At 34.8% G+C, this 12,649-nt stretch overlaps 1 protein-coding gene across 1 annotated transcript in view; it reads right to left on the bottom strand.

Annotated features, from left to right (window-relative positions):
* LOC150085189 (beta-hexosaminidase subunit beta-like) overlaps window positions 1–12,649 on the bottom strand; it is a 69,275-nt gene that overhangs the window by 6,079 nt on the left and 50,547 nt on the right. The window contains exons 9-11 of the mRNA XM_090373075.1: window positions 11,630–11,786; window positions 11,292–11,487; window positions 5,938–6,028 (exon numbers count right to left, since the gene is read on the bottom strand). Coding sequence (XP_090229201.1) covers window positions 5,938–6,028; window positions 11,292–11,487; window positions 11,630–11,786 — 444 coding nt within the window. The remainder of the gene's footprint in view (window positions 1–5,937; window positions 6,029–11,291; window positions 11,488–11,629; window positions 11,787–12,649) is intronic.

Genomic DNA, 12,649 nt, shown 5'->3' with positions numbered 1-12,649 from the left:
CCGTGCAGTAGATGACAAATTTTGTCCTGTTTCGTACTTCTTAATTAATCATCATTTCTAAATCAATTTTGTTTCGTTTCCTAGCACTGCCAGCACTTGCACTTTCCGTTGGTCCCTTCACCATTGTAATAAGTAAATAGGAATGAAGAGAATATTCTGAAAATTTATTTATGCTTTTTATATGATTGAAGATTTCAGTGAAGGAGAACTGATTTCACCATAATACTGTAATGTAAAAACCCACAGAATTCCAGTTATCGGTATTATCACAAATGCAATAAGATCGAGTTTGCTACCCATTTATAATATAATATCCCGTATTTCCCCATGTATAAGACGCGTCTTAATTTTGGGGACCAAAATTTAAAAAAAAATGTATTACATAAAGTTATTGAACTCAAGTTTTATTCATCATAAAATTCATACAACTCCTCATCACTGTCAAAACTCCCATCCATTAGCTTGTCCTCATCTGTGTCTGATGACGAACCACTGTCTTCATATATTGCCTCATCCTCAGTTCCATCTATGGCATTTGAAATGCCACACTTCTTAAATGACTTGACAATGATCTCAATCTTGATATTATCCCAGGATCTTTTTACCCGGGTACAAACTTCTCCTATAGTTGGTTTCTTCACTCTTCCTGCTGGTGTCAAATTGTCTCCAGAAGACTTCATCCATTGGTTCCATTCGTCTCTCATGGCAGCTTTGAAAGGTTTGTTAATGCTGACATCAAGTGGTTGGAGCTGGAATGTCAAGCCTCCAGGTATGATGGCAAGTTTTGTTTTTTGCTCTGCAGCAATCTTCTTTGTGTTTTTTATTATGTGTGCCCTGAACTGATCAAGCACCAATAGGGCAGGTTTGCATAAGAGCCCACCTGGTCTCCTGCTCCAAACTTTCTCAAACCAGATCTTCATCCCATCCTGATCCATCCAACCCTTGTCATGAACGTGGACAATCACTCCTTGAGGAATGTCTTCTTTTGGCATTGTTTTGCGTTTGAAAATCAGCATAGGGTTTCGTCGGCACAACAAGCTAGAACAACTGTATAATGGCTCTTTTCATGTCCACTTGTCTTCACAGTTACAGTTTTCACCCCCTTCTTATCAACAGTTCTGTTACTTGGGACATCAAATTGAAGGGGGACTTCGTCCACACTTGCAATCTGTCCCAACTCAAACTGATGTGTCTTCTGACATTGAATGACAAAACGATGAAATTCAAGGACCTTCTGCTCATAGGTTTCAGGCATCTTTTGGGCAAGTCTGGTGTGTGTACGCATGCTTAGTCCATTCCATTTCATGAACCTGAAGCACCAATTGTGTCCTCCTTTGAAATCAGTAACTTCTTTTTCATCAGCAATTCTTCTTGCCTCATGCTGAACCATCTTTTGTGGACACAGGAATTCCAGTTGCCCTTTGCTCTTCAATCCATATCTTCAATTCCCTCTCTAAATCAGGCCATTTTGCTGACTTGCCTCTCATGGCCTTCTCCTGCCATGGCGTTTTCAGTAGGGTTTCTTCTTTCCATAGCCAGTCTCGGATTGTTTTCTCAGTTGGAGGAGAACCAAACTTACGTTCAGCAGCACGATTTCCATTAACTTTTGCAGACTGGATCACTTTTAACTTGAATTCAGCACTGTACGAAAATCTTTTCTGAGCCATTTCTGGGCAGAATGTGGCAAAATGTAACCTAATATGCCGGTAACAAGTGCGAAACAATGAGCGCAAAGACAACAAGTGCGAAAAAGCAGGAAATGCAAGTAAAAAAATCTACAACCACTGTATAAGACACACCCAGTTTTTAAACCCCAAATTTTTCGAAAAAGGGTGCATCTTATACATGGAGAAATACGGTAAGTTTGCACGGGCTGGCAAAAACTTATGTAAAGTCAAATTTCCATAAGTTGAGTATTATGTAAGCCGGGGAGTGCCTGTATCTCCTTGGTTCTGCATATTCCTTTGGTAAATTTAAATCTCTTACCTTATCATTTAGTTCATGCTGTAAAAACAGTTGAGGGCTGTACTCAATGTCTCCAGGCATGTAGACTTCAGTTTCATCTTCAGAAGCTTCAATTTCAGCACTGTCTATGCTACTACATTCTCCAATTTCAGTGGAAGGCATGGAATCAGCAGGTTATCTTCATGTGTGGCTTGTCCAATGGCAGATGGAATATTAGGAGACACAATGCCCTTCTTACTCTTTGCATTGTATCCCTCTACATTAACTAAGCAAAAGTAACAGTCATCACAGTGATTTGTAGGCTGATGCCAAATCATGGGAATTGCAAATGACATAGCTTTCTTTTTACCATTTTTTCACAACCTCAATGCTTCAACACAGGTTTGGAAAACTTTATGTGGAGCCCATTGTTTATCTTGGTCATTGAGTTTCACTCCAAAATAAGCACAATACACATTTTTTACAAATTCTGCAATATCTTGTCTTGCTCGAGGCCTACATAACTCCCACAAATATAACAAAATAAGTTCGGATTGTTTAAACACCTGCATGAAGACATTTTACTCACTTTTCAGCATAAGGTTTACATAACATCAAAAATAAACTGAACTCACACTGATAAACACTGCTGCATTGGAGCTCTCAAGGTCAAGAAACAAATGACTGAAGGCAGTGTTGCTAACATGTGAAGATTTAGCTTACAAATTCCCATTTACTCCTAACTTAATACATTTAATAATACAACTCGTGACATGAACTTAAGTGATTTGTGAAAAAATGGTACATGATAGAAAAAAACAAATAAATTTCTGAAAGAATCTTAAAAAACTGAGTTAAAAACAGCTATTAGTTTACACATGTCAAAAACCATGCAGAGTGGTGTTACCCATTTATGACCATTCTCTCTCCCCTAATCCACTGATGGATCTTCACTGCTATTCCAGCCTGCTGTAATTTATGCTATGAGTTGCTTAATAGTGCTTTTATTACATATCTTCTTATAGTTATTGTGTGAAGCAGTGTCACATGATAGGCACTAATTGCCCCATTTTGGCATTTTTCTTTTGCGGTACTTTTAAACTGGAACAAATGTTTTGTAACTTCCTGGATAGATCCCTTAAACACTTCCTGTAGTGCATTAGTATTAAATGGCATATACAGTGGATTCCAGTTATTTGGGCCACCAGTTAATCTGAGCAAATCTTAAAAAACAGAACCCAATCGAGAAAATAGCCAGGGTTTAATTCGCTTAATTGGGACAACATGCCGTTTAATCGGGGCAGGAGACTGCAGTGCTAGAGATTACCCTAAGATTGTCTCCGACTGTACCACATGGTTTGGTCAGATTTCTGGAGGTCACAACCATAAAATAATTAGCAGTCACCTGTTTATTGAGCTTTTCTGTTAGTGCAATCTATCATAAATGGATAGTAAACTCAATCTTATTGAATTTGCGATAATACCAACAGCTGGAATGCTGTGGGTCATTATGGTGAAATGTGTTTACACTTCCATGGAATCTTCAATCATATAAAAAAATTAATTTTCAAAATCTTTTCTTCATTCCTATTTTTAAAGCTTCATAACTTGTTACTTTGTTCTCACTTGCACGTATCGTGTTACTTGCAATTTGTGTGTGCCGTGTTCTTTGTTACTGATTGCTTATCTCTTTACTGTTTTAAATTTTAACCCCCACCCACAAATGTCAGTAGCGCCTCTGTAGCCAGGTGGGCAGGAGCAGCAGTGCTTAGCAAATGCTTCTTGATTAGACCAGGGTTCGAGCCCGTGACCACCAAATACGGAGGATGCGGAAAGGTCAGGGAATGACCACCGCATATCCCCGGAGCAATGTGGCCTTAGTTGGTAATGCTCCTAAAAACCAAACAACAACAACAAATGTCAGTGAACAGAAATGTCAACTAGTTAGTATGTATATATTACAGTATGTATTAATTATTCCAATTATCACGTATATTCTTCCGATTTTCACGTATCATTTAATTTTATAATTGGTAAGATAATAAATGGTAAATTTATGTTTAATATATCTTTACTTTTATAGCCTGTGGATAACATTCCTCCTATTTTCGCTAATTAGAATCGCTGTTTAATAGAATTAAAATTCAATTCACAAACATGATCACAATGACCGGCGCTTACTACACATCGTATAGTGAATGGTACTTTTCTATGGTGACGCCATTGTAACGTGATTTGATTGTACTGTGAACCAATTGTAAAGTGGGGGTCCATTGTATTTTTAACTATTTACGTGAAACTTTGGATAATTGGGGCAGCTGCTTAATCAGGCCAAAATGCGCTAGCCCTGATGTGTCCCAAATAACCAGAATCGACTGTATTAATAACTTCAGTTAATAGAACTCAAGAAATAACAGAATTCACTGTAGCCTTAAGTTAAACCACCAAGTCTCTCATGGTTTAGTCCCTTCTGCCATGTGTGGGCAGAACCACAGACAATAACATTTTCCAGTGTGACCTTATATTTCTTGCTTTTAAGTCATTAGGTCCCACATGTTTAATCATATATCCTTTAGTTCCCTTAACCAAGCAGCAGTCACAGCTCTGTAATAAACATTGTTATGCAGCACCTGACAGTTTCTATATTTCTTTTTCCAGACACTTTCCAGAACCTCTTTCCAGAAATAAAGTTTATTTCTGGAAAGAGGTTTCAAGCAAACATTAAAAAAAGAGGAACAGTTAAGGGTTAAAATATTTCTTGTTGAGTTGTTCACAGACTGTGTAAGATAAGGTGTTACTCAAAAGTTCCTTTATTTCTTTTCCCACCATATAAAGGGGGTGAGGGGAAATAAAGGTTTTGCCTACTGGTTGTTTCATAGCTTTCCCTTAGAAGTAATTCTTTTCTGTGTTAGTAATAATCCATAATGATTTCAGCTGTTAGCATGGCAGATTCCTCAGCTGCTGAAATCTTCCAATGTCGAAAAGAATGATTGCTTGATATATCTCATGTGTAGCATAACATACCAGATGAATAGAAATCTTCTCAGTTGGACATAATAAGTAAAGGGGTGGAGAGGGGGAGAGCAAACAGGGGAGAGCAAACAGGCATTGAAATGGCAGAAGTATTTTTTACTTCTGCTGTTTCAATGCCCCTCCCTCCCAAAAAAAAAAAGAAGAGAGGAATTGGCAAGTGAAGATGGGTGATACTCTGTCTTCCTACTGATCATTTTTCCAAAGCCACAGAATCACAGAAGTATTTGTAATACTTTTCTGTGATGCTGTGATACGACAACACTGATTTTGATCAGTGAATGCCAAGTTGCAAAGAAGAGCAGCTATGAAATACTGTAATATTCCTCACATTGACATCACTTTTCCATCTTTCTCTTGGGTTGTGAATTGTTGGGATTATACAGAGAAGTAACAAGTATGCCTAAATTTATCTGTTTACATCTTCACTACTCTAAAGAAATCATGTTAAAAGTTTGAGTTGTCTTTCTGTGTGCTTATTTTTAACTTTCTACATTCTTTCTGCAAATATATAAATTTTTCTCTTTATATCTTATTCCAAATTGTATTTGGCAATAATTATTGCATTGTAAGAGTGAACTTAATTCAATAAGAAGGTTAATTAGTTTTATTTTCAAAAACAAAATTTTTAAAATACTTTGTCTTGGATGAGGTCATTTACTCTGTCTTGGTTTAAAAAGGAACTTTACTAAATTCCTACAAAAAAGAATTCTGTTTCACTCTTCTTGAAATAATTATTTTCCTGACACAGTTTGGGTGCAGTGCATATTGTCATGATCCTTGAAGTTTAGTGCCAAAAGTAAAATTACATTGCCTGATATTTTGCTAATTATGGTATATTTCTACTGGAAATAGGATTTCTTATCATTAAAATTTTATACTTGAGGTTTCTCTTCATTAACTACCCAGATAGCATATGGGCTCAGAGAAATTTTAGGGCAGTGAGAGGATGTTTAAACTCACCATAGTCGGGAAAGGAGATTGGTGCCATCAACGTATTCACCCCACATGCAGACTTCACCTCCTATTACAAGATCTTTTTCCTTTTCAGTACCTAATTCATAATTCCAGAGAATACATATGTTAGTGTATATACTATGTGAAATATATTTTCACATATAGACAATGCAATATACAGTACTATTGTGTATGAGAAATTATACAACCATTTTAGATTCCACCCACCCATAGGCTGACATTTTATTTATAGTAATAATGGAAATTAATAATAGCAATAGTAGAAGCTAAACGTTTAGTTTAGTTCATAAAAACTTATTGAACATTGCCACTTGTATTCTTTCTGTTAACTTTTTATTAGCCATATGGGATAGAAAATTATTCCAGTGTTTTATAAACCTTTCCTGTGCAAAAACTTTGACCAAGTCTACTGGAATCTGTTTGCTTTCTAGAGGCAGTATAAAGTCTTTATCATTAACAATAGAATCTTTTTACCTGTGAGTGCTATCACATTTTGTATAGGTTCTGGCAATCTTTCATTTTTCAGAGAAGCATAACTTTAAAGAAGACCAGTTATGAAGAAATGCCCAGAAATCTTTTAGAAAGTTATTTGTTCATATACAGTACTTGTAATATAAATACAACTATATGAAAAATCTAAAGTCCATAACCATCTTGTGTGTGTGCAAAAAGCAATAACAACAGCAGGTGCGTGGTGTCTTTGCTCGCCAATTGTTTTTTTTTGGGGGGGGACAGGGGAATTTAAAAAAATTATTTTTTTCTGATGTGTATTGTAAGATCAAAAAACAACAATTTTGTTGTTCAAAAAAGAAAAAAATTTCCAACCAACTTGTATAGCCAAAAATGTTTCCATAACAATGATGATTTTTGACACATGGTTGCTGTAAAGAATTTTTTTTTTACAGCTGATCTTTTCCAATTAATGCTGGAGATTAAAAGTGAATATTCATATTGGAAGAATACTAAAATTCATGCTTATATGATTCTAATAAAAATGAAAATAGTAAGTTGTATTTTTTTTTTTTTTTTTGTGTCAAATACACTAGTGTATTTGACACAAAAACACTAGTGTTTTTGTGTCAAAAACAAAATACACTGTATCAAATACACTAGTGTATTTGATACAGTGTATTTGATGTACTGTTTAGACATATTAGATTTGCTCCTCACAAGTTGTAATCACTTTATGGCCCAGGGAATTTTTATTATGCTACTTTATCTCTTGTTTCCTGTGGAGGAATGATGGTTTTTTTTTTTTTTTTTTTTGTTCCCTACATAATAATTGTTGCTATGGCTACTAAAAAAAAAAACAAAAAAAACTGAGCTTACTTGAAAGTTTTTTTTAATCTCAGAAGTTGTTTTGCTTCTCGTAAATAACAGGCAAAAATTACTTAATCTTTCAGCAGTGATATTTGAGTGGTTTAATCTATCCAGCCCTTGTAGCTCCGAGTACTTTTAGGAATGTTCTAAGAATGAGTTAGTATCACTAAAATCTATTTAAAATTAGCAACTTTGAACAGGAAGAACATCAGTGTGAAATTTATTTTCACATATAGACAATGCAATATACAGTACTATTGTGTATGAGAAATTATACAATCATTTTAGATTCCACCCACCCATAGGCTGACATTTTATTTCACCGACCAGTGTTCTTTGAACATTCTCCCTCTCTAGTTCATCTGACATCCAATTAGGCCTAAACCTTGAACAGTATTTCAGTATGAAAAGCTTAGTAGCTTTCACAATTACTTCCTTGAATGCATCCCATTTAGAATTTGATGTTGATAACATCATCAGTTGGTCCCACTATATACAATTTGGTCATCAAATTGCAGCAGGGTGCTTAATGATTTTGTAATAACTGAGAGCAAAGTGGAGGAGAAATTGTTGAAGCTAAACATAAGCAAGGCACTTGGTGTGGATGGGATCTATCCAGTTATATTAAAGGAGGCGGCAAAGGAACTAAGCAAACCCTTAGCCATAATTATGACAGCATCCTTGGACTCAGGTTTTGATATCACATACTTGGATTTCAGAAAAGCTTTTGACACTGTTGCGCATGGAAGGCTACTGTACAAACTGGAGCAGAATGTTATTAAGGATAAGTTGCTACAATGGATAAAAGGATGGTTGAGTGGGAGAAGACAGATGGTGGTAATCAATGGGCGCTGCTCTTCATGGACTAATGTTATTAATGGAGTCCAACAGGGTTCGGTGTTGGGTCCACTGTTGTTTTGTATATTTATCAATGATATTGATGAAGGTATATCAGGCTTAGTGTCAAAGTTTGCAGATGTTACAAAGGTTGGCAGGGTTGTTAATGACAGTAATAGCAGTGTGCTACTGCAACAGGATCTAGAAAATTTGGGAAGATGGGCTGAGAAGTGGCAACTGAAGTTCAACATTGACAAATGCAAAGTACTGCATATGAGTAGAAGTAACCCCAGAGGAATGTACCAACTGTGTGGTGCTACACTTAGGGTGGTAGAAAATGAAAAAGACCTGGGAGTAATTGTGCAGTCAGATATGAAGTTTTCTGAACAATGTAGACAGGCTGCAAGAGCAGATCATGGGGTTTTGTCTGTATGATAACAGGGAAAAGGAGGTGATTATCCCTTTGTATAAGTCAATGGTCAGACCACACCTTGAGTACTGTATACAGGTCTGGAGGCCTCATTTTAGGAAGGATGTAGATTTGCTTGAGCGTGTACAGAGAAGGACAACAAGATTGGTGAGGGGAATGAAGGGATCCTCTTACCAAGAGAGGCTTAAGTTCTGCAAATTGCAGTGGCTGGAGACCAGGCACCTGCGAGGTTATCTGATTGAGGTGTATAAGGCCTTGAATGGGTTGAGCACGCTGAATTCTGATGGGATCCTTCCACTTGTTCAGATTACGAACGTAAGGGGGCATAAATTCAAATTAAGAAAAGACAAATGTAGAATAGATGTGCAGAAATTTGCCTTTAGCCAGCTGGTGGTTAATTGCTGGAACAAACTTCCATCTGACGTGGAAGTTGATAGGTTGAATAAATTTAAAGAGGAACTGGACTAACATTTATAGGGAATGGTTGTGTGAATTTTTTTTTTTTTTTTTTGGCTGATGCTACACTTGCTTTCTTACATCATATGCCACGATTATTACTATTACTGCCATCTAGTTCCTTTATCTGCAAATTCGTAATGCACAAATAATCACTAATTGATTGTTTAAACAAACTTCCATCTGATGTTTTGGAATTGAATAGCTGAAATAAATTTGAGAAAAAAACTAGACAAATTCATAGAGGAGGATTTACAGGCAATCCTTGAAGGGTTTTTTTTTTTCTGCTAAAAAGAATGGCTGTTCACAACCATATCATAATATCTAAGAGTGGAATTCTATGATAAACATGACTACAAATAAAAAAAAAATGTTTTAGGATTATTATTATATTTATATCATGTATAAGTTTTAATTAATAGAGAAAAAAATTTTGAATCATTAATTGTAAGCTTTTAAATTGGAACATACCATATGGCTAATAATAATAATAATGTACCTATTGAAAATGTTTTGATTGCTTTTTTTTTTTATTAAAGTTGCAGTTATTGAATATAATTTTTCAATAGTTAATTTAATTTTTCATATAACAGTTAATTTCATTTTCAATAGTTTTAATTTTTCAATAGTGCTGCAGTTATTGAATATAATTATTTATAATGTAAAAAAAAATATTGTGTAATGTTATGTGACTGCATTATAGGAAAATCAGCATGCAAAATCACTAACATCACAAAACAAAAAATAAAGTAAATATTGCCATTATGAAAATGGCAATTTTCAATAATTTTTAATTTTATAATGTGTATGTTCAAGAAATAACGAATTAACACAAACACAAAACATCAATATGCAGCAGCATTTATAAAGTACTTACTGTCGAAGATGTAAAATGGCAGTATGATTAGTTACATCATGAATGTTTTGTTGTTATTTAGGTATTGGGACTGTAGATACGATAATACAGATTTCAGTTGGTCATACAATTGGCGAGCTATATTGATATGTGGGCCTCCGTAGCCGAGTGGGCAGGAGCGAGAGTGCAGTAGCACACGCTCCTTGAGTAGACCGGGGTTCAAGCCCCTGACTGCTGAATACGGTCGATCTGCCAACCCGCACTGGACCAGCGTGGCAGATTATGGTCCATTTCCCTCAGCATGAATTGTTGAGGAGGCTTCCATCCTGCAGTGGGTTGATAATGGCTGCACTTTACTTTTTTTTTTTATTGATATGTGATCATGTTAAAAATTATAAATGTCAAGGTGTAAAAATCAGCTGGCATGATCACTTATTTTGAAAGTATTTTAAAAAAAATAGTGATTATGAATATAATATTTTACCCTAAAAATATACATAGTTGTGTTAATCAGTTAATTTAAATGCCCTTTCTATTTTTTTTTTATCTGTGATAAATGTGGGTGATGTCCACCCTTTGTGGATGTCGCCCACATCTATCACAGATAAAATTAATCCTCTGGAGGCTCATACTCTTCACATTTTGAAGAGTATGTACCTCCAGAGGATTAATTTTATATTCAGTTAATTTTCAAGGAAAATATTTTTTTTTTATTTGAGAAAATATGTTCAACTGATCTTTTCATATCAGATGAGACCTGAATTGTGTGCAGACATTGACAGTAGGAATTTGCAGTTTAATTTTTGAAATGCATTAAATTTTATTTTAATACAGCAATCTACTGTATTAAATTTATGTAAATTTAATACAGTAGATTGGGAATGATATGGGAAAAGCATAAAATTTATTAAAATTACTTTATCTTTAATGATCAGATGTAAAAAAAGAATGATATTAATTTGCAGACGTATAATAAAAGTGCAGCATTTTTTATTTTATTTCTTTTTCATAAATGTTTGGTTAGTGTGTATGTCTTATAATTAGAGTTGTATTAGTGACAAGCATTTTCCTCTGGTCACTAATTTTACTGATAAAATAAACGTAATATTAATTTTACTTTTTTTTTTTTTTTGTAATGACTAGTATAACCATTGTAGAGATACAGTACCTTCAGAATAGCAGTTGTTATTTTCTTAAAAAAAACTTAAAACAACTGCCTAATGTACTGCAGAAATTTGAGATTGAAATATGGCTTGTGCACTCACTTTATGAAACAGAATGCATTTGTCATATATTAATCAATAAAGAGAGATTATTAGAAGTGCCCTTCAGTTGGTAATCCTCTGATTTGTCACATTTTTAGCAGTTAGTAAAAAAATAAGTTGCTTCAATAAAAGACCTTTCATAAAAATAAAACTATTTCAAGAATAATTATCTTACCATCAAATGATCTTGGGTCACATTCATAATATTTTCTCCAATCCTGTCCATAAGAAATATAGTTTAAGTACCAGCATGCAGACAGCACCATCTGATATCCTTTCTTAGCAATTGGTACTATATAGTCTTCCCACTTATTCATTTTTGAATCTAAATAAGTGTCTTTCCAAATGCCTACAATGGAATCTGGTGATGCCTAATGCAGAAATTATGAAATCAAAATACATTTTATTCAGATATGACAAAATATTCATAGTAAAACAGTTTCATTGGTTTTCAAAGAAATTTCATTTCAGAGAAAAAATATACATACTAAAGTGAGTGAAAGGAGACATTACCTGTACATCATTGTCAATAGGATCCTGCCAAATCATATATTTGTACCCGGTGGATTTAACATTCTCTAAAGTTCTGCGAACATAATGTTGCTCCACTTGATTGTATTCTGTATAACCATTACGGTCCATAAATTTTTTAATTTCTGGGCTGGATTTCCTACAGATATCAGGAATATTCCTATTATTTCATTTATCAATATCATTAATACCATTATAAAAATGTGATACTTGCAAACTTTTTATTTCCAATAAGATTGTTTTTTTTTTTTTCTTTGTTTGAAGATAACCTTAAATTCTTGAAGTGGCTGTCTTAGAAGGCTAGAGTTATTTTCATCCTGTTCTCTTACAATGTAGTATCTATAAATGCTGAAAAATGCATAGTGACTGGAATTTTCACTATGAAAATATAGTATTTCAACAGTTATGATTTGTCAGTAACTGTGGAAGGACTATATTTTATTTACCTTATGCTGATGATATAAAGACTTCTAAACCTATAGTGCCTACAATCTGATTTTACAGAGGTCTTTAAGAATTCTTCCACTGTCTGACAGGACTTTCCTTCCCCCATACTTCTCCCTCTAAATTCCTTCTCCTTTCCTTCAATACCTTGGGGCCCCCAGGCTTGCCTGATAGCCCCAGTAAGAGTCTCAGCTAGAAAGTAGTCTGGTGTGCCTCCATGTGGCCAAGGTTGGGAATCAGGGGATCAAGCATCCCGTGGTTACGAAGTTACCGGCACTCAACATAACACATACTTGCACTTGCCTGCCTTGCCTTGGCCTTATGCCTTTTCAGATGCTACAGCAGCATATAGGAGAAACCCTGGAGACCGCAATTAAAACAAGCACATCTTGATAGTTTTGACCTTGACTGTCTGACAGGACTTAATCACAAGTCTTTCTAATTGAATTACAAATGTCAAAACCATTATACTGCCACAGAGAACTGTATTTCATAAAGACATGTAATTTTCCCATTACTTCATGTGGCATCATGTGTACATTAACAAGCAACCACCAC

Source organism: Mastigoproctus giganteus, chromosome 5 (genome assembly GCF_048544385.1).
Source record: "Mastigoproctus giganteus isolate SK-2022 chromosome 5, ASM4854438v1, whole genome shotgun sequence".
NCBI classification, from domain to species: domain Eukaryota; kingdom Metazoa; phylum Arthropoda; class Arachnida; order Uropygi; family Thelyphonidae; genus Mastigoproctus; species Mastigoproctus giganteus.
Note: the sequence above shows the minus strand (reverse complement) of the source record. Positions and strands in the feature narration are given on the sequence as shown.